Here is a 22,388-nt window from a genome sequence, read left to right as displayed (position 1 = left end):
CACTACATTGAAAGGGGCATGTATGGTGGTCACTACATTGAAAGGGGCATGTATGGTGGTCACTACATTGAAAGGGGCATGTATGGTGGTCACTACTACATTGTAAGCGGTATGTACGCTGGTCCTTTTTTTCTTCAGATTGACAGCTGACTGCACGATCCTGAATATATAGCATTAAGGTAAGAAACAATATATGCAGTGTTATATTTGTTTTAAATGTCGCAATGGTTTTGCGGCTCCCAGTTTTTTTTTTTTTCTTCGGAAACGGGTCCAAGTGGCTCTTTTTGTCTTAAAGGTTGCAGACCCCTGGCCTATAACAAGAATCCAATCTTCACCCATCATGGCAGGTCCTGTCACTTGTCGACCTTCAAGAACCAGGTCCCCTTGATTTTTGAGGCCACTCCCTTGGACCTGTAGAGCACCCTGCCAGAACCCCTTTGGAGTTGGTCTTACCAAGGATACGGGACCCAGGGTCCACCGCCAAATATGTTTGCATTAAAGGCAATACCTTGTTTTTCCTTTACCGAGGCTCAGGTACCATCCTTTTAGTCTTGCACTTTCGGATGGATCTGATTACCAATCCCCTTAGATCCAGAGATCTTAACTGGGATTTTAATACAAACTTCTTTCTTCTTCTTTAATAATGTGGAGAGCTTCTCCAAATGTGACCATCACCTCTAAGACACTGGCGAAAAAACTAAGGTACTTCCTGTATGGAAGGGGTTATAAAGAGGGGGACTTCCTGTCTTGTTGGTTGCCAGTGTCCATTCACCTACAGGTGGCGTATAACCCAGATAGTAATGAATATGGCTGCTCTGTGTCCCGTGATGTACGATAAAGAAATACATAGAGTACATGCATATAATAGGGATGCAATCCTCTTATATACAACACATTTATCATATTAAAAATGTGACTTAGACTACTTACATATTTTAAACAATGCTCACATCACTCATGATTAGATTTAGGTAATCATTTATCAGATTTTTACTTTGGGTATTACTGCATTAATTTTTTATTCTGACTGATAACAGATGTTTATATATATTCTTTGAAATGTTAATCTCATTGGGCATGTAAATTGTGACCAAAAACACTCAATTTCATAGAAGAAAATGCATCAAGAGCTCTCAAGTGTAAACTTGAGGCAGGAAGGAAATACAGAAGAAAGTGAATAAAATACGTACTTGTTCTTTTTAAGTTTGAATTGACTTTGGCAAAAGGATAATGTAAGGGCAGGGGAATTGCTTTGTTTGAATAAAGGGTACAGAAAAAAAAAAAGCATTTTACAAAGAAGACAATGAATTACAGGACATCAAAGAGCTGAAACAATAAAAAAGGATCCTGAATATTAATTATTAGCTATAGGGTTGCCTTCTGGCCAGGAATATAGGAAAAACAGGTTATTGCTCAGGAAGAATGGAATGAGCTAGAGCTTCTGGCTTCTCCTATCCAGTTAAATGCCATGTAGAGGAAGGCCCTGTAGATACATAATATTTCTAACCTCCTGTAGTGCTATGCCTCTGAATAAATTGTTTTCAACCTGCTGAACATGCTTTTCCAGATAAGTCCACTTGTCACTGCAACATAGGTGCTTAAATAAAAACTTTGCAATGCTCAAAAACCTCTGGTGTAAAAATGTGGATTTACATCTTCTGAATTTAATACATAAATGGTGGGGTTAACATGCAACTGAATTTCAGATAGACTTAGACCTAAATTGTTTGTAAAGGCAGTTTTTTTTTTTAAATTAATAAACATTATATATTTACCTGCTTGTGCAATGATATTGCACAGAGCAGCCAAACCTCCTTTTCTGGGGTCCCCTGCTGCTGTGTCTGCCCCCATATTAAGCGCTTGCTAAGGGGGTAGACATGCGGCATTGATCTTGCACACACTGGTTCACGGGATTTGACTGACAGCACCAGGAGCCAATGGCCCACGCTGCAGTCAGCCAAGCTTGTGAGAGCGGGGAGAGAGGAGAGAAGACCGGCAGACGGGCAAAGTGATTGATCAATACAGGACTTGAGTAAGTATTTGGGGGGGGGGGCAGGGGGAAGTTTTTTCAGCAAAAGTCAAAATGGCAAAATATGTATTTCTTTCTTAGTTTCAGCTTCTTTTAACTCCCCTGCACAGCCGGGCTCAAACAGGGTAAGGGGACACCAGCACTGTAAAGCCAGCCCTAGATGCAGCGATTTTTCTTTCCTGCAACAACGGTGCACAGAACCATTGTGTTCTCCTAGCAGGGGGAGCCGTCCCCGCCAGGAGAACACAGTGATTACTGCTAGAGGCTATAACAGCAGCTAGCAATATTAGCATGTAAAATCCAACAGACTGGTTAAACCCCAGTTAATCGATCACTCAACTTGGGTACAATCAGCCTGCCTATGCATGGTTCGAATCTCAGCCAGTCCCTGCTGAACCAGCCAAGATTTTGTCTATGGCCGGCTTTAGCTGCCCATACACTGGTAGTTCTTTGTATGAAAATTCATATGAAAATTCTTAATACATTAGAGAACTTTCATTTGCTTTTAACAAAACACTCAATTTTGGAATGAATGGACTTTCCCAATCAAAAACCACATACAATGTTAGAAAATTTTCCTTAAATGAATGAATTTCTATCTTGAACCTTCACAATTTTCCTGTCACTGCGGTCAACAATGAATGTGAATTGACCCCACTAAGGAATTAAAAATCAAACAAACGTAATTAAAATGAAAAATTTAGAAGGAAATTATCCTAGTGTAAAGCCAGCTTTAGACAATTATACTCTACTGTAGTTCACTGTGATATCATCAGTATAAAATTACTACAGCTAGCCATACACTGAGCACATTTTGGCCAGTTCCTGAAAAATCAGTCAAAATTCAAACTGCGGGTGGCCCTGTCAGCATCCTCCTATCTAGCATCTTTTAGACTTAAGTCAAAGAAGCAAAAAATTAATGGCCAAACAGCAATTGCATCCAAACAGATGCAGCCACTGTTCAGGTGTTCCGTCAGCTGCGGTTTCCAGATTTTAAAATACAAAAAGGTGGCAGGAGAGATTCCTCCATCCACACCGTTTAGTCTGGACAGGGCAATCAAGTGATTTCTCTCATTCAGCCAGCAGGGCTGAATTATAGCAATCCTACAGTCTATGGCTAGCTTTACAGATGCAAGATAGCAGTTAGATTTGCTGTGGTTCCACAAGGACAGGAAGCAAGGAAAAAAATCTTAATAGAGAGCAATAACAAACCTTTGTTATTGCTCCTTTTCCAATCCTCTTCAAAAAGAAAAGGATTAGGATTCCTGTCAGGTTTACTGGTGTCTAGGTCTTCTTGCCCCCATTAATATCCATTAATGCTTTTGTCTCAGTGTCACAGGGAGAGAAAGTAAATAAAAATGTCCCCAAAGGGTGATAGATAGCAAAAAAAAAATCTGGCAGATGTTTCAACTATGTTGAGTTGGGACTTTTGCATTCACTTGGCATCCAAGAAAGATAATGAAGAAAAAAGCAGCAGACGCAAAACATTTGCAAAAGAAAGTAGGACAAACCCTATAAATTCCTTCAAATAAATTAACAATAAAAAGGCCAGGTTTGAGTATGTAGGCCCTTTACTAGATAATTGTGAGTTAGTTACTGGGGACATAGAGAAGGCAAATGAATTAATATCGTCTACAGCTCTGTGTAACAAAAAAAAAAAAATGGGGAAGCTCAAGTCCTTAATGGGGATAGTATTGGCACAGCCTCAGATGTTCCACAATGGCTCAAAATTGATGTCCAGAAATATTTAGACAGAATAAAGGTGAAAAAAAAGCACCTGGAACAGATGGCTTACATCCAAGGGTCCTCAAAAGACTGAGCTTTCTTATATCTAAGCCATTGTTTCTAATTTTTAGAGACTGTTTAATGACTGGCATAGTACTACTGGATGGGCGTAAGGCCAATGTGGTGCCTAGATTCAAGAAGGTATCAAAGTCTTCGCCAAGCAACTACAGACTGGTTAGTTAAACTTGTAGAGTTGGGAAGAAACTGGAGAGAGTAAAAAGAGAACACATAGAATAGTTTTTGCTAGAAAATAATATTTTAAACAATAGTCAACATGGATTCACAAAAGACCAAAGTTCTAAAACAAATCTGATTTCTTTTGATGAGGAGGTAAGCAAAAATTTAGACAAAGGAGTGGCTCGGAATATAGTATACTTGGATTTTGCCAAAGCGTTTAACACAATTCCCCAGTCCAATTTATTAGTAAGACCTCATCTGGAATATGCAGTTCAGTTTTGGGCACATGTTCCCAAAAGGATTTTGGGAACCCGGAGAAAGTGCAGAGAAGGGCAACCAAACTGATAAGAGGCATGGAGGAGCTCCGCTATGAGGAAAGAATAGGTCAACTAAATGCATTCTCTCTTGAGAAGAGGAGATAAAGGGGGATATGAACAACATGCATAAATACAGTATCTCACAAAAGTGAGTACATCCCTTACATTTTTGTAAATATTTTATTATATTTTTTTCATGTGACAACACTGAAGGAATGACACTTTGCTACAATGTAAAGTAGTGAGTGTACAGCTTGTATAACAGTGTCAATTTGCTGTCCTCTCAAAATAACTCAACACACAGCCATTAATGTCTAAACTGCTGGCAACAAAAGTGAGTACACCCCTATGTGAAAATGTCCAAATTGGGCCCAATTAGCCATTTTCACTCCCCGATGTCATGTGACTTGTTAGTGTTACAAGGTCTCAGGTGTGAATGGAGAGCAGGTGTGTTAAATTTGGTGTTATCGCTCTCACTCTCTCATACTGGTCACTTTAAGTGCAACATGGCACCTCATGGTAAAGAACTTTCCGAGGATCTGAAAAAAAAAGAATTGTTGCTTTACATAAAGATAGCTTAGGCTATAAGAAGATTGCCAAGGCCCTAAAACTGAGCTGCAACAAGGTGGCCAAGACCATACAGTGGATTAACAGGACAGGTTCCACTCAGAACAGGCCTCGCCATGGTCAACCAAAGAAGTGTAATGCACGTGCTCAGCATCATATCCAGAAGTTGTCTTTGGGAAATAGACATATGAGTGCTGCCAGCATTGCTGCAGAGGTTGAAGGGGTGGGGGGTCAGCCTGTCAGTGCCCAGACCATATGCCGCACAAGTGTGTCTTGCCTACAGTCAAGCATAGTGGTGGGAGTGTCATGCTCTGGGGCTGCATGAGTACTGCCGACACTGGGGAGCCACAGTTCATTGAGGCAACCATGAATTCCAACATGTACTATGACATACTGAAGCAGAGCATGATCCCCTCCCTTCAGAGAATGGGTATTCCAAGATAAGGACCCCAAATACACCTCCGAGACGAATACTGCCTTGCTAAAGAAGCTGAGGATAAAGGTGATGGACTGGCCAAGCATTTCTCCAGACCTAAACCCTGTTGAGCATCTGTGGGAGATCCTCAAATGGTAGGCGGGTCTCTAACATCCACCAGCCCTGTGTTGTTGTCATGGAGGAGTGGAAGAGGACTCCAGTGGTAACCTATGAAGCTCCCATGAACTCCATGCCCAAGAGGGTTAAGGCAGTTCTGGAAAATAATGGTGGCCATGCAAAATATTGACACTTTAGGCCCAATTTGGACATTTTCACTTAGGGGTGTACTCAAATATACTGTTATACAAGCTGTACACTCTCTACTTTACATTGTAGCAAAGTATAATTTCTTCAGTGTTGTCACATGAAAAGATGTAATAAAATATTTACAAAAATGTGAGAGGTGTACTCAATTTTGTGAGATATTGTACATAAGTGGTCTATATAATGAACTTGGTTTTGAGTTATTCACACAAGGAGTAGCTGATCAAAAGACTATCCGATTGCCTCCTGGGGGATCAGGAAGGAATTTTTTCCCCCCACAGGAGTGAATTCGACCATGCTTTATTGGGGTTTCTTTTGCCTTCCTCTGGATCAAGTATGGGTATAGGAAAGTGTATATGGGGGTTTTTGGGGTGTGCATTTTTCAAAATTAGTTGTACTAGATGAACTAGTGTCTGTCTTTTTCAACCTGACTAACTATGTAAAAAAAAAAAAATCTATTGCAGGAAGTAGCATTTAGAAAATTTACAACATTCACACTTAAGTTAATCAAAACCACCATCAAGGAAGCATTGCAAAAACTGATAAATTGTATACAGTATACGCAGAGATGTTAAAAACAATAAAACTTACCTGGTGTTGTAGTTCTGGTAGTTGTAGGAACTGGAGTTGGATGTGCGCTTGTATTGCTTGGTATTAAGAATGGTGCTGATGGTGCTGATGTGACTGTGTCTGCATTTTCTTCCCCAGTGTCTTGCAAAGCTTCCGATGGCAGTGAAGTGGTGGTATTGATACTGGCAGATGGCCTCGTTGTAAGGGGACCCTCAGGTAATGGCAATGTGCTAGGCAATAATGGTGGTGCATGTAGCTAGAATGACATAAAGATAAGCATATAAAGTTTAATGTTTTCTATAATATATATATTAATAATATTTCCAAAATCATGACAAAATAATGTTTAAAGTCATATGAAACCCTAACAATAAATCACTTTAATATGCATGCACACCTGATGATCCCGACATGTCATTTTAATGTAATTAATAAAGATTGTTAACAATTCTGTTTTATCCTATGAAAGGTTGTAGTTTTCACCACTGTTTTTTTTTTTTAATCACATCTAAAATAAAAAAACAAAATAAAATTGGCAAAAACAATAGGAAGTTCAATATTCTTCTACTTATAAGTGATATTTTGTACACTGCCTTAAAATGAACCTGTCACAAAACCAAATATCTCAAATTATGCATATAACAATATACATACAATGTACAAGCAGTGGTTTACCTTAAATTAAAACCACATGTCAAAATGGATAGTGGATCCAGACACACAGGAAGCTAAAGTATAAGCTGACCTTGGCCCCACCCTCCCAACTCATTCCTTTGGTCATTGAGGATGCCTATCACAAAGACCCACAGCAAGAATCACGGGATACCCCCTTGCAGTATCAAAGCAAAGCATACAAAAATACTTTACTACACAAAGGCCCGTATAGATCACTATCCTTAAACTGATCCAAGATCTCTATAAACATCAATTAGACTTTACTGCAAATGTAATATTTAAATCAGGCTCATAGAATATTGTAGCACTGATGTCTAGCATTAATGATAAAAAGTATGATGTTTATAATAACTGGCCTATTTCATATAGGATTTCATAAGTCGAAAGCCTTAGATCCTCATGGGAAAAAAAATAAAAATAATTTGAAGGTCATCAAAACTTTAAGGCTACATTCAGACTGATACTTCTGCTTTTAGCTTTTCTAGGCACGGAAGTTAAAGTGCTTCTAAAAAGGTACAAGGTTTTTTACCTTAATGTATTCAATACATTAAAATAAAAAACCTTTCGCATGCAGCTACACAGCTCAGCCCCCCTAAATACTTACCCGAGCCCAATCTCGATCTAGCCATGTATACGAGAGCAGCAGCTCTCTCTCTCCTCACTGGACAGAAAGGCAGCAGCGGGAACCATTGGCTTCTGCTGCTGTCAATCAAAGCCACTGAGTAGAGAGTGTGTGGGGGGGGGGGGGGGGCAGGACCAAGCTGCTCTCTGTGTGTAATGGACACACAGAGCCAGCTCAGGAGTAAGCAGCTTGCTATTTGCTATGGTGGCACTCCGCAGGGGGAGGAGCAAGGAGCACCAGCGGGGGACCCCAAAAGAGGAGAATCAGGGCTGCTCTGTGCAAAACATTGCACAGAACATTGTGCACATAATTCTACTTTCTTTGAATGCAGTGAAATGACCATACCTTACTGTAGGTAAACACCAAGTTTGAATGACACCACTGAAAAATCACTATCTGTATTGATATGTCTTTAGAACTGTCCTCAAAACACAAATAATGCAGGTTTTATAGTGCCAGTGTGAATGAGGCCTTGTACTGTTTTGCTGAAATATGTATAGTAAACTCTAAATTAATATTTCTTGACACTGTATATTTTTTGCACACAAATAAAGCTTATTCAAACCTAAGAGTAAAAATGTAATATATGGCAGCTTACTATATATTGCAGTTTACCACAAATTCTTTTTTCAGCCTTTGTTGTCTTTTCTTTCACACACATCCCAATTATGGCACACTTTGTCCAGTAAACTAAACTGTTAAACAGAGTTCCGTGGGGCTACGTTCATTACACATATTTATTTTCTCGGAAGAGGGCAAATCTCTACTGTGTACCCAAGGAGTTTACTACCACCCCCACCCTCCTCCCCTTTTTTTTTCTCTGCTTCTTTCTACACCCCCCTTCTCGATACTTACTACCCCCCTTTTTCTAAAGTCCTTTACAATGTCTTTACAACTTCTCCTTTGCTACATTTCCTTTAAATACCTTCCATGGTCTTGTACCACACTATCTTTCTTTCTTTTGATCCTATTCCATTATTTAAAAAATACCCATGGGAATTACATTTCATTTTTTTTTTCATCTTTACATAAGACTATATTGTCAAAAGTATTGGGACACCTGCCTTTACACGCACACACATTAACTTTAATGGCATCCCAGTCTTAGTACGTAGGGTTCAATACTAAGTTGGCCCAACCTTTGCGGCAACATCAGCTCCGAATAGAGGATATCAAGAACAAAAGCTGCAGAAATAACATACGGCTGCAAGGTTTACCAAAGACAGCCTCAGGTTCTGATCTAAGACCCACTGTTATATCTAGCCTTAACCAGGTCCCGGGCAGAAAAAGTTTCATCTTCCATTGAACTGGACAGAGTGCATAAAGTGAGGGAGCTAGGTGGCGACCGAACTGGCTGCCCTTAGAGAAGTTCTGTGCTGGGTTCATTATTATACTCTGAAGGAGGAGATTATACACAAGGCCTGGCGCTTGGCCGAGTGGACTTCAATGGTTCCTCAATCCACCTGTATCTAGATCTCTCCGGCAATACCTTAAACATGCGGTGGTGGGTCCAACCTCTGCTCGATTTGATTCGACAAGCTGGAGCTACTTATACTTGGGGCCATCCCTTTAGTGTTAAGGTTACCCGAGGTGACAGTAAATTTCTTCTATCTGATCACAAAAAACACTTCCTGCCTTTTTTCTCTACCACAAGCAAGACCCCGTGTGTGTTTTCCTGAACTGGCTGAACCCTCCAGACGACTGTCCACGACTACCGGGATAAGTCCCCCTCCCAAAACATTGCAGAAATTTCCCCCACTGGTCATTAGGGGGGGGGGGGGTCTGACATGTAGAAGCAAAGCCCTACCTCTACCAAGATGGCCACTCCCATAAAGAAACACAGTGAAGAACATGGCATGAAAAGTCAATAACCGAGAAAAGATCAGCTGCAGAAAACCACAGGAAATTCTGGCGACTAGTCCCTTTCCCTTAGCTTACCTTTTTCAGCAGAGCTTCCAAAGTTCAATTCCTCTTTAAATATGTGAAAAAAAAAACTAAACTCTCATTGGTTGATATAGGTTTCTGTATTATTAACACCTCAAGTGCAGTTTAAAATGTCAGAATCACTGTGGGTACTGATGTGCTTTTTTTTTTTTTTTTTTATTAGTACAGGTCTGGACTAAAACCTTTGTTGTCATTGCATTGCAACTGCATAAGCACTAGGACAGTGGGTAAGCTATCTTAGGCCTCATGTACATTGCAGCTGCTAAAGGGACATTTAGGAGTAGTTTGGCATTTTTTTCAGCAACCCCTGAACTCTCCTTAATGTTATCTTATGTGTACATGTAAATTCACTCATTTATAGTAGTTTAGAGGCAGTTGAGGTTACAGGTAATTTTTTTAAAGCAGAAAAATTGCGTTCAGGACTGTAGTTTACCGGCATTTCAAATGCCAAATGCTTGTAAATGCGGTATATGCGGGTTTGCGTTTATAAGCGTTTTTAAGGGGAAAACTTTTCTAAGAATTTGTGAACATACAAAAATGTTGAAAAAATACACATTTCACCACATGCTGTTGCCTGCAATAATGGAAGAGTCCAGTAGCGATGAACTATGGTCCTCTCACGCAATTTTCTATGTCTTCGTAGCCTCAGCAACCGCAACATCAGCAGCATTTCCTCACACATGCTCATGATGGGATACATAGTAAAAGCACAAAAAAATAAGACAGCTATCTAAAAGTAGACTGCTCTCTTTTCTCTCACAGAATGACTGAAAAAATTAACAATTGACTTGTTTTTCATGCATTGTGGGCATTTGGCAGGGTCTCCTGAGGTTTTCTTTAAAAACGCTTCTAGACCCAAATGCTCATAACTGCTGCTAAACTTGCATTGTTAAAGCTGTAAAACGAATGTTATTCACTGTCGGTTTCCAGATGTCAGTTTCCAGCTTTTAAAAGAGGTTTTCAACTGCCCTGTGTACATAAGTCCTTAGTGTCATTAAACCCACATCATTAAAATCTATCAATAAACGCTGTATTCAAGGCTGTTCATACTTACTAAGTCACTATGCAATTTTTTTCTGTATTCTGTAAAAACTTGGTTGATGCTGCTGTTCTTTATCTCCCCCATTTGTCCATGTCCCCACTGCAGTTCAGGATTTTGCAAAGCAGTGTTGGTGGATTTCTACGCTAAGCATTTTCCCCCTATCACATCTAAGCAGCCCATGTGACTATAGAATCACACACATGGGCAGTGTAGTGTGTAAACAGTGTGTGTTTAGGATCACTTTAATATGTACAGTTGCTGAAAAACCCTGTGCCTTTTTGCTCTAATACTTCAGGCCAATTACAAACTTCACGACCTATTATGGAATACTATAGCAGTACCCTTGTAGCATCCCAAGGGTGCAAAAAACTGGATTTTTGTCTTACCGTGAAATCCTTTTCTCTGATGTTCATTGACAGACACAACTCCATATCTTCTTGACCGATGGGTTTATGCTGCTCTCCATAGGAGTAGGACACTAGGCAGAAAAAAGATTTGACCATGCCTATAGGGCAGTCCCAGACTATAGGACTTCAGTTTTGTAACAAGCAGTGTCATAAGAACATAAAACCCAACTCAATAGAGGGGGAGGGGGGGTGGTGCTGTGTCCGTAATAGAACATCAGAGAAAGGGATTTTAAGTTAACACAAAAATCCAATTTTCTCTTTTGTTCGTCGAAGGATGGGACATACCAAAGCAGTGTCAATATCAGGGGTGGGAATAACACAGCAAGAAAAAACACACTTCCCAAAGGCTAAACATAGCCAACCCGGCAAAACAAGAGCTCAACCAGGAACAACTGGAGCTCACCTGACAAATAGAACAAATAAACCCTCAAAGAGGACTAAACCTCTCCAACAGTGGCCTGCAAAACCTTGGGGCCAAAAGAAGCATCCGCAGATGCCAACACATCAACCTTATAAAATTTTGTGAAAGTGTGCTTAAAATGAAAAAAAAAGGAAAAAATGCTAGGACCAGAGATCCCAGAAAGTAACTAGGTCCTTACTCCTTACTAGGCAGAAAAAAAAAACTGATGTCCTATAGCAGGAAGTGAGAGTATACCCCCCTGGAACTGCCCTATGGGCGTGGTCAATTTTTTCCCCGCCTAGTGTCCTACTCCTATGGAGAGCAGCATAAACCTATTGGTCAAGAAGATATGGAGCTGGTGCTGTGTCCGTCAATGAACGAAAGAGGAAAATTTATTTTTTATGATCCTTAAAAATAGGTAACTTTTACTGCACCTTAGCTTCTTTAATACAGCCAAACAACTTAAAGTGTGCAGATATATAATTTCACCTCTTATCCTACTGCTGCCCCAGAGACCTGTACTTGGATCCTTATCTCTTCCCAATGCAAGCAGCTGCAACTGGGAAGGTTAGAGATGGCCGAGAAGAGATTCTTCTTTAGCATTCGCAAGGGGCCCTAGCACCTTAGCCCACCCACCCGAACAAATCCGTGCACAATAAAGAAAACGGAATATGAGCACTTTATCCTGTGCTGCCCCTGAGACCTGTACTTGGATCTTCAGCTTTCTGTCAGCTCAATCAGCTGTCTAATGTAATTTTACTAAAACCGAATCTCCTTTTTAAAAGATGGTAAAAAATGGATTTTTGTAAGAACTTACCGTAAAATCCTTTTCTCTTAAGCTCATTGACAGACGTAGTCTTCTTGATTCTCAAGAGCTGGGTTATGTTGTCTCCGCAGGAGTAGGACTAGGCAGAATGACAAAACGTTCTGGCTCCACCCTAGGGGGCAGTCCCTGAGGGTATATCCTCCCTCTCTCTGCTACAGGGAATCAGTTCTGTTTAAAGCAGTACAGAGAAATTAACCCAACCCAACTCAATGATAGAGGGGCGGGTACTACGTCTGTCAATGAGCTTAAGAGAAAAGGATTTTACGGTAAGTTCTTACAAAAATCCATTTTTCTCTATCGCTCATTGACAGACGTAGTCTTCTTGATTCTCAAGAGCTGGGACATCCAGAAGCAGTGCCACAAATGAGGGGTGGGATTGACAAAATCAAATCCAATCTAGTAGGCCCAACCGGTGCCAAACTAGAAGTTTTAAAGGCTCATTATAAACAAAGAATGAGACTAAAGAAAAATTTTCCAAAGGAAAAAACCCTCGAGGTAGACCACTGGTCTCCTCAAATTGCGGCCTGCAAAACCTTGCGGCCAAATGAGGCATCAGACGATGCCATTACATCAACTTTATAGTGTTTAGAGAAGGTATGCACCGACGACCAGGTAGCCGCCTTGCACACCTGGACCCCTGACGCCTGATGGCGAAAGGCCCATGACGCACTAAGTGCCCGAGTGGAGTGCGCCTTAACAGGGAACGGGGGCTCCCGACCCTTAATAGAATAAGCCTGCACTACCGTCTGTCTGATCCATCTGGAAATGGTCGCGGCAGATGCAGGCAACCCCTTCTTGGGTCCATCTGGGATCACAAAAAGTGAATCCGTCTTGCGAAACGAGTCTGTCGTTTTCAAGTATACCCTGATCGCCCGGACCACATCCAAGGAGTGCAAAGCAAATTCCCGAGGATGACTGGGCTTAGGACACAGGGAAGGTAATACAATTTCTTCATTCAGATGAAATTCTGAAACTACTTTTGGTAGGAAGGATGGATTCGGACGAAGAACCACCTTATCTCTATGAACCACCAGATATGGTGAACGACAAGATAATGCGGCCAGTTCTGACACCCTGCGTGCAGAAGTAATAGCCACCAAGAAGGCCACCTTCTGGGACAACGTGGGTAGAGGAATCTCCCTAATATCTTCAAAGGGAGGTTTCTGAAGAACCGACAACACTAAATTAAGATCCCAGGGGGGTAACGGCGCGTGCACTGGCGGAGCCAGATGTCGCACCCCCTGGATGAAATTCCGCACCAAGGAATGAGTAGCCAAAGGCTTCTGAAAGAAGATGGCTAATGCTGAGACCTGACCCTTGATAGTACTCAAGGCCAGTTTCTGCTCAACCCCTTGTTGCAGAAAAGCCAATATTCGACTAATCGAATAAGACCGAGGACGGAACCCCAAAAGGTTCACACCATGCAATGTAGGACTTCCATGTGCGATGATAAATCTTTCTGGAAGTCGCTTTCCTTGCTTCAACTAGAGTAGGAATAACTGAAGCTGACAAACCTTTGTCCTTCAGCACCTGGGTCTCAATAGCCAGGCCGTTAAAGCCAGCGATCGTAAAGCAGGATGGAAGATCGGTCCCTGAGACAGTAGATCCTTTCTGAGAGGAAGTCTCCACGGGACGTCCGCCACCAGTCTGACCATGTCGGCGTACCAAGCTCGACGAGGCCAGTCCGGAGCTACCAGGATTACTGGGATTCCTTCCTCCTCTACCCTGCGAAGAAGTCTTGGCAGTAACGCGAGAGGAGGGAAGGCATATATTAGCTGGTATTGCCCCCACGGGGCGATCAGTGCGTCTGCGGTTTCTGCTAGAGGATCGCGGGAGCGAGCCACGAATCTCTGAACTTTCCTGTTGAATCGTGATGCCAACAGATCCACATCCGGGGTGCCCCACCGTAGGCACAACTGGTGGAAAACGTCTGGATGGAGGGACCATTCCCCCTGATCCAGGGTCTGACGGCTGGGATAATCTGCCTGCCAATTCTCCACCCCCGGAATGAACACCGCAGAGATTGCTGGAACAAATCGTTCCGCCCAGCGAAGAATGCAAGCCACTTCTTTGGCCGCTCGGACACTCTTGGTGCCCCCCTGATGATTGACATAAGCCACGGCCGTGGCATTGTCCGACTGGATCCGAACCGGGCTGCCCTGGAGCTGCTCGGTTCAGTGAATCAGACAAAGTCTGATCGCTCTCAGTTCCAATACATTTATCGGTAATCTGGATTCTTCCGGGGACCAAAGTCCCTGGGCAGATAATTGACCGAGAATTCCTCCCCATCCGGATAGACTGGCATCCGTGGTCACTATCGTCCAATATATTGGCAGAAATGACTTTCCCTGGCTGAGCATTGGAGACCGAAGCCACCAAACCAGAGACTCTCTGGTCTGTTTGCTCAATCGTATCTGATTGTCCAGGGATTCCGGATTCCGATTCCATCTGAGAAGAATCTCTTGCTGAAGAATTCGGGTATGGGACTGGGCAAATGGGACTGCTTCGAATGAAGCCACCATCAACCCCAGAACCCTCATGCACGTCCGAAGGGAAGACCAGCTGTTGGACAGTAACAACTGGACTGCTGATTGAATCTTTCGAAGTTTCCCTACCGGAAGGAAAACTCTCGTCCTGACTGTGTCTAGAATTAGACCCAGATATTCGAGCCTCTGGGTGGGAACCAGAAATGACTTTTGCTGGTTCACCAGCCACCCGAATTCCTGTAAAGAAATCATAGTAATCTCTATGTTTTGTAGCAAGGTCTGAGGAGATTCTGCATGAAGCAGAAGATCGTCTAGGTAACCTAGAATCGATATACCTCTTTGGCGCAGAAGTGCCAACATAGGGGCCAACACCTTTGTGAAGACCCGCGGAGCCGTGGCGAGACCGAAAGGTAACGCCACAAACTGATAGTGGTTCTCCTCTACGGAAAAGCGTAGAAAACGCTGATGTCCTGCGAAAATGGGAATGTGAAGATAGGCGTCCTTGATGTCTATGGACGCTAGGACATCCCCTGGATGCAGGAAGGCTGCTACCGTGCGAATGGACTCCATTCTGAATCTCCTTATGTTGACGAAAGAATTGAGCGCTCTTAAGTCCAGAATTGGACGCACTTTGCCCTCTTTCCTGGGTATTGTAAACAGGTTTGAATAAAACCCTTGAAACCGTTCTGTCCAAGGAACGTGGACTACCACTCCTTGTTGTAGTAGATCTGTGACTGCTCTCCGCAGATCTTCTAGACGATCCGGAGATAGTCGGATATTGGAAGAGAAGAATCGCGCCGGTGGGAGAGATCGAAACTCGATCTTGTACCCTGACTTTATGACTTCGCAAACCCATTTGTCCGGGATTCTGGAAAGCCATGGATCCGGGAACCGGCGAAGACGTCCCCCCACCCCAGTTATGGGTGGGGGCGCACCTTCAGGCTTTGGATGGTTTATCTTCAGGTCTGGAGGGGGCGGGCTTTTGCTTGCCCGACCAACGACCCCTGACGCCTCCTGCAGGAGCTTTGGAGGACTTAGTTTTTTCACCCGCTGGACGAAAAAACCTCTTGTGAGCAGAAAAAGAAGGCCCTCGTCTTTGACGAGTTCCTCAACCTTTAAAATTTTGCGGTAAAAAGGTGCTTTTTCCACCGGTGAGATCCTTAATGATCTCATCTAAGTTGGCTCCAAATAGACGTTCTCCTGAAAAGGGGATATTAGCCAATGCTTTTTTGGAACCTTGGTCGGCTATCCAACCTTTTAGCCACAGTGTACGCCTGAGAACCACTGCTGAGACTGATGCTCGCGCCATTAATGGAGTGGCGTCTAACGCCGCATCACATACAAACTGTAACCCCTGTATCATTTGTTCCAACAAATCTGATACCGCCTGAGGGACTTCTTCTAAGTCCCGGCGTAACCACTTGGTCCATACAGTTACAGCCTGCGAAACCAGACCAATAGCAATTATTGGCCTGAAAGCTGATCCAATCAAGGAAAACATGGTGCGAGACATAGCTTCTATCTTGCGATCCACTGGATCTTTAAAAGACGGAGCGTCTTCTAAAGGAATAACCGTGGCTTTATTCAATCTAGCAATTGGTGAATCCACCACAGGTGGTTCTGTCCATTTCTTAATAAGGGTTTCCTCAAACGGATAACGCCTGTCAATGCGTTTGGAAATATTAAAAGTGCGTTTTGGCAGACGCCATTCTTCATCGATTGGATTGCCAAAACATTTGGGCAATGGAAAAACCTTTGCCACTTTGATGCGCTTTTTAGTCCCAAAAGGGATCTCAGTTTCAGCTATTTCTGATGGAATACCCTGTAACCTTAAAGTCTCTTGAACAGATACAATGAGTGCGTTTACCAACGCTTCCTCTCGGGCTATGGCAGATGCCGAAACATCCTCCTCACTGTCTGAAGAGACAGGACCCGAGACACCAATACCAGATGAAGTACCTGCAACTGCAGAAATAGGCTCAGAGTCTGAATCCGAGGTTTCAGATAATAAGGGGTTAGGCGGGGGTCGCTTTCTTGCGCCCTGTCCCTGACAAGCCACTTCCACCCGGGACACAAAAGTTTCCATAATGGCTGACAAAGATTCAATTGTCAATGGGGTGCTGGAGGATCCCGCAGACCCCTCGAGGGGATCCGGAGGAGATACATGAGTGGCAGGGTCCATGTTAATACAGGACACTTTTGCCAGCAATAAACAAAAAAACTTTTTTTTTTTTTTTTTTTTTTTATGTGTCTCCCCCTAGCGCAATAGCGCCCCTCAGAGTACCTGCTTCTCGATCCCACAGAGAGAGAGAGGGACCCCCAAGGCTCACCAACCGATGCAGTGCAGTTTCCAACAAACTGCAGCCAGCGTCTGTCTTTACAGACTGGAAGGAGCTGTTTGCTTTTTCCCGGGCAGAAGGCGTGGCTCCGCCCCCTGTGTACGCCTTCCGACGTTCCCAGCCCTCCACGAGGAAGCTGGGCTCACAAAACATGGCCGCCCCCATAGAAGAGACATAAGACTCCAAAAACATGGCGGCCGACGTGACCTGAGGACATACATGCATTCGGTCTACGGCAAAATGGCGGCGGACCGCCGATATCGTCTTCCCAGCACATCCACCTGCACTCTGCTGAGAGGTGACATATGGATCTACAGAGATACACTGCACATAAGGTAGGATTATACCTCCTATGTTTGCTGTAATGTTACAGTCTGCTGGGTAGAGTGTTATTGAACCAAGTCCACTTCCCACAAACACATGCTGTATTACAAGGGGGACTTGTAAGTGTCAGATATATACTGACCATATATGGAGGGGCCCATAATATATACTGCCTCATAAATGAGGAAAAAAGGGAACGTTTTACTCACCATACCGAACCGACAGGCACCCTCTCTTCATAATACCCTCTCCACCGAGGTGGGGGTTTGTGGACGCCTCGACTCTCTGGTCCTGGCGTCCAAGCGAGCTTTTAACTCGCAAAGTCAGTCCCTTTACTGGGACTCCGTCGCGGCCGACTCAGCGCACTGGTCTGCACGCGCTTTTAGGCAGAAACCGGGGTGACCACTGGATCTCACATCCAGCCCGTCGCCCGGCCCCGCATACTTACTTGAATATGTCGCGGCCGACCAAGCGCAATGCCTGGTCTGCACGCGCTCGTAGGCCGGCTGGGGTGACCACAAGTGTCGCCCAGTCCGGCATTTTTGCTTGAAGATCTCACAGGAAAAAAACACTGGAGAAAACTACCTAAAAAATGTCTTTTTCTTAAAGAAAAAAAGTCTTGCCAGGACCAAAAGATCCCAGCAAGGAACTTAGGTCCTTACTCCTGACTAGACAGAAAAAAACTGATTCCCTGTAGCAGAGAGAGGGAGGATATACCCTCAGGGACTGCCCCCTAGGGTGGAGCCAGAACGTTTTGTCATTCTGCCTAGTCCTACTCCTGCGGAGACAACATAACCCAGCTCTTGAGAATCAAGAAGACTACGTCTGTCAATGAGCGATAGAGAAATTATTATAAGGGTGAGGGGGTGTATGCAAAACATTCATAACAGAAAATTCAGAAGGCAAACGCAGTAGTTGATTAAGTAAAATCTAGCCGACATTTCGCAATAGATAAAATAAATCAACCACTTAATCTTTTTTTTGAAGTTCATTAAAGCAGGTCTCAACCTCTCCAACCTACCCCCATATGTTTTTTTCCCAACTGTAGTGCTGTATTGCTCTTCAAAGTACATGCTCACCCACACAACAAATCCAGGGTTGTTCGTCTGCGATCTGCTAATCTGGTGCCACACAGTGGTTCCTGCAACGCCTTCTTGGTACTCTTTAGCTGTTGCATCTTCTGGATGCAGAAAGCCAGCTCTAATGAGGTGCTGGACCTGCTCCACTAACCACCATTTCCCCCGCCCTCCCCCAGGGCCCCAATGTGTGGTGATCCTGCAGTCTTCTGGTGGCGGGGGGGGGGGGGGGGGAGCTGCCAGACCAGGTACACAACATTCTGACCTAGGATGGAATGGTGGTGTGACAAAAGCAGGAGAAGGGACAGACAGCATCACTGTTCTGGTGTAGTATGCCAATGTAAGCCTTTTTTAAACCAATTTAAAAAGATCTTGCTCACAAAGGTAGATGAATCAGGCGCAATAAGGGCAAAACTGTTTGCCGTTGTCAGTCCCGAGCCGCACAGGGGATCAGTCCATAACCCAGAATCCAGATTGCTGAGCATGTGCTGCTGCCTAATGCCCCAGTGCCAAAAAAGTCCACCACATCGACATCACCAGAGAATCCAGGTCGCAACAGGATGCGTTTCAAGGAAATCTTCCTTTTCTTCAGCTGAAGAAGTACTCGTGGCGCTCTTGGTTAGCAATCATTGCAGTGATCTTTTCCCCCAAAATCCATCAGAATTCACAGAATTCTCTCCCTGAATAATGGCAGAGGAAGGAGCCACGTCAGACGGAGCTAGGGAGGACCCTGATGAATATTTGGACTCAAGTGTTCAAAGGAGGAATGCTGCAAGCCAACCCAGAGCTGTGAGTGGATTTTGAGGGCTAAAAAAAAAAAAAAAAAGACTCACAGGACTGATATCCTTGCACTTATGATCCACTATTTTCTAGTATGGAAAGAAAGCTTTGCCAATTGGGGTACTCACAAAAAACTAGCTGCGGAAGCAGCGGTGAGGAGGACTGACCCTGGGACCCTTGTGGAGAGCCAGGGGTGCTTCTACTTAGGCCGAAGGCAGGAGAGGCAGAGAAAAAGCGCAGGTGCACACAAAGCAATATGGCATAGATGCAGGCACACACAACACATTTAAAAAAGGTGTTGTATCTATGTTCTCCAAAGTGCTTGCATCTCTGCTCTGGTGTGAACAAGACTAAAATATTCTTTGCAAGTACATTCTGTGTCGTTTTTCCATCTATTTTTCTGCTTGTATGGTGTGAACGAGGATTTAATGGGATTAATGCAGGAAGCACACATGCCAGGCTCCCTAGCAAAAAAAAAAGGAGGGGGAGAAGGCCTCCGCACTTACCAACGTAGTGGTCTGAACAGCCTCTTGCAGCTAACAGTCCCTTTCCAGACAGTCTTCTGATGGGCATACTCCAGAAAAGTCTTCAGGGACCGGCTTCAACAAGTTGAGCGTATCACAACCCTGAACCTGTAAAGCACTCTACACTTAAAAAACACAATTCCCTAGGTGCCATGGTAGAACCAAAAGCACAGTTCAGTGCCCTAGGGTAAAATAACAGGCTGGCCCTGTATCTTCCTCATGGAACGGTCCAGGTATGCCTTTTAAATGCAGTGCAAATGATCAGCCAATTTGGAAAAATGGAGCTCTCTTGGTTCTGCAGTGAACAAAGAAACTTGACTGAAGAAAAAGAAATGTCTTGATAAAAAAGAAAAACAAAATACTGCTCTAAGGAGAAAAGATGTCCATTTTCCAAGGACACTAGCAAAAACGGAAGCATGATGGGAGTGAGAGGGGTTATAATGGCTGACTGACAGCTTTTTGTTGTTGCCAGTATCTATTCTGTTGTAGGTGGCAGTATTCCCCATACAACTCGGAATTCCTTCAGACCCTTAATAAACAATTTACAGCAGGGATTCCCAAACTACGGCCATGCAGTTGTTCAGGAACTACAATTCCCATCATGCCTAGTCATGTATGTGAATTTCAGAGTTTTACAATGCCTCATGGGATCTGTAGTTCTGCAACAGCTGCAGGGCTGTAGTTTGGGAATCCCTGATTTTCAGTATTTAAATACGTTTAGATTTGATTTAACCTTTAAATATGAAAATACATAAACATTTCCAGTGCATGCCCTTACCTCTGTTTCTTTGTTTCCTGCTGTGTTATTCGTTATAATTTTGTGGTCTCTTTTTGAAGCTGAATCTTGCTCTAATGCAGGATTCATTGGGATTTGTTTCTCTTTTTGATGATTTTGATCACCGAGTTCACCCTCCTGTCTTTTAACTCGTAAAAGAGCCCCTCTTTTCAGTCTTGGCCCATGTGATTCTTTAGAACGATATTCTTCCTGGCTTATAATATCTGGCATACGATGAAATGGTAAAGTCCATGAGGTGCGTTCCTTGTCCAGGAAAACTAACAGAGAGTCTTTGGAGTCCATCCTTTTTGGTTGACAGTAATGAGGAGTCCTACAGTCAGCAAGGATGCAGGTGTCTTTCAACAACCATAACACATTACATGAGTGACTCTGGTAGCATAAATCATGGCAGGAGTGCACAGATTGCGGACCATTTGCCACTATAAGGAAATCGCTATTTTTCTTAGTCCGTAAGCCAAAACCAAAGTGAATCCTTCCTTGTCGAGTCACAGAATTGGTTTGTGTAGCATCTTTAATAGAAGAAAAAAACAATTATTTGTTTTGATTAAAAAATAGAATTTTTTTTTTTTTTTTACTTACTTTGACTTAGCCCCCGTTCACATAGAGGCGACCTGTGAGGCGACCTGGTCGCCTCACAGGTCGCCTTTCATAGGGAAGCTGCGGACCCGTTCTAATAGGAGCGACACAAGTCGCTCCGACTTAGAAAAAGGGTCCGGAGCTTCTTTGGGGCGACCAGGAGGCGACCGCCATAGACTTCAATGTTCGACTCGGAGGTCGCCAGCCGAAGTCGGATCGCCCCTATGTGAACGGGAGCTTAAAGTTGTAATGAGTAAATGTCTTGAGATTACCTTGCAACACTATAAAGAAAAACATTCCACTCAATGGCACTACATCATCTGTTGCAATAGGATGGGATGTACCTACTTTGTGTCAGCTTCTCATCAAATGTGAAGGTGCTGCTACAATAATAATAATGTTATCCCACTAACAAATGTACATGCTCAGCTGACACTGAGAGACTGCATAAAAATGTCCCTTTAAAAGCAAATAGCCATGGCTATAAAAACCTAAATGCCTAATTTTGCTTAAATCAAAAACATATAAATCAGCTTAAGGGACAATTAATTGATGTGTCCCTTGTGCTGGTTCTTCTTTTAGCAGGAATCTTCCTCCATCTTACCCCATCCCTCCCAATGTAATCTTCTGGTGCGGCAGGGGATTCATAAAACGAAAAGGCTGCCAGGGGCTCTCATCAAAAGAGCTTGACATTGCCCCTACCCTGACAATACCGCTGGCTCTTCCTGCAAGATCAAACATTCAAAAAAGCCATACTACAACATGTATGCATGACACAGAATCTATGAATTGAGGAAGCGGAGCTATCAATCATCTGCCCATCCTTCATTCATAGATCCAGTGATAATGAAAGCTCCCAACAGCCTTTTAAGCCAGCCATAGATGGTTTGAATCTCTGGTTCAGCAGGAACCGGCCGAGATTCGAACCATGTATGAGCAAGCTGAATGTACCCAAGTTGATTGAAAGACTTGGGTACAACCAGCCTGCCAGATTTTACATGCAATTATAGCTAGCAGGTGTTCAAGCCACTAGCAATAATCACTGTGTTTTCCTGGCAAGGTGGTTTCCTCCACCGGAGAAAATATAATGGCTCCATGGGAGGGATCCCCATGTCAACTCTGTCTTTGTCATTGGGGGAATCGAGGTGGTTGCAGGAAAGAAATTTGCTCCGTCTATGGCTGACCTCAGTTGCATTAGCTCCTGTTGCACTAAAAGATTACACGGGAAGGGGGGGGTTTTAGGACAGAGAAAGACAGAGGACGATTTCTCCTAATTTCCTAAAAGAAGAAGAATCAACACAAAGGACACATCATACTAAGTGTAAGCTATGTCCCTTGTTCTGATTTTAATCTTTTTGATTTTAGATAAACTTAGGCTTTAAAGTAG

General features: G+C 43.4%; 1 protein-coding gene across 1 annotated transcript in view; it reads right to left on the bottom strand.

The window, feature by feature from the left end:
• The window catches only part of KIAA0319L (KIAA0319 like), a 186,463-nt gene that overhangs the window by 103,370 nt on the left and 60,705 nt on the right, over nucleotides 1-22,388 (bottom strand). Inside the window, exons 4-5 of the mRNA XM_082246861.1 lie at nucleotides 20,408-20,934; nucleotides 6,206-6,440 (exon numbers count right to left, since the gene is read on the bottom strand). Of these exons, the coding sequence (XP_082102987.1) occupies nucleotides 6,206-6,440; nucleotides 20,408-20,934 (762 nt within the window). The remainder of the gene's footprint in view (nucleotides 1-6,205; nucleotides 6,441-20,407; nucleotides 20,935-22,388) is intronic.

Source organism: Pelophylax lessonae (assembly GCF_965119305.1).
Source record: "Pelophylax lessonae genome assembly, chromosome: 2".
Lineage (NCBI taxonomy): Eukaryota > Metazoa > Chordata > Amphibia > Anura > Ranidae > Pelophylax > Pelophylax lessonae.
Note: the sequence above shows the minus strand (reverse complement) of the source record. Positions and strands in the feature narration are given on the sequence as shown.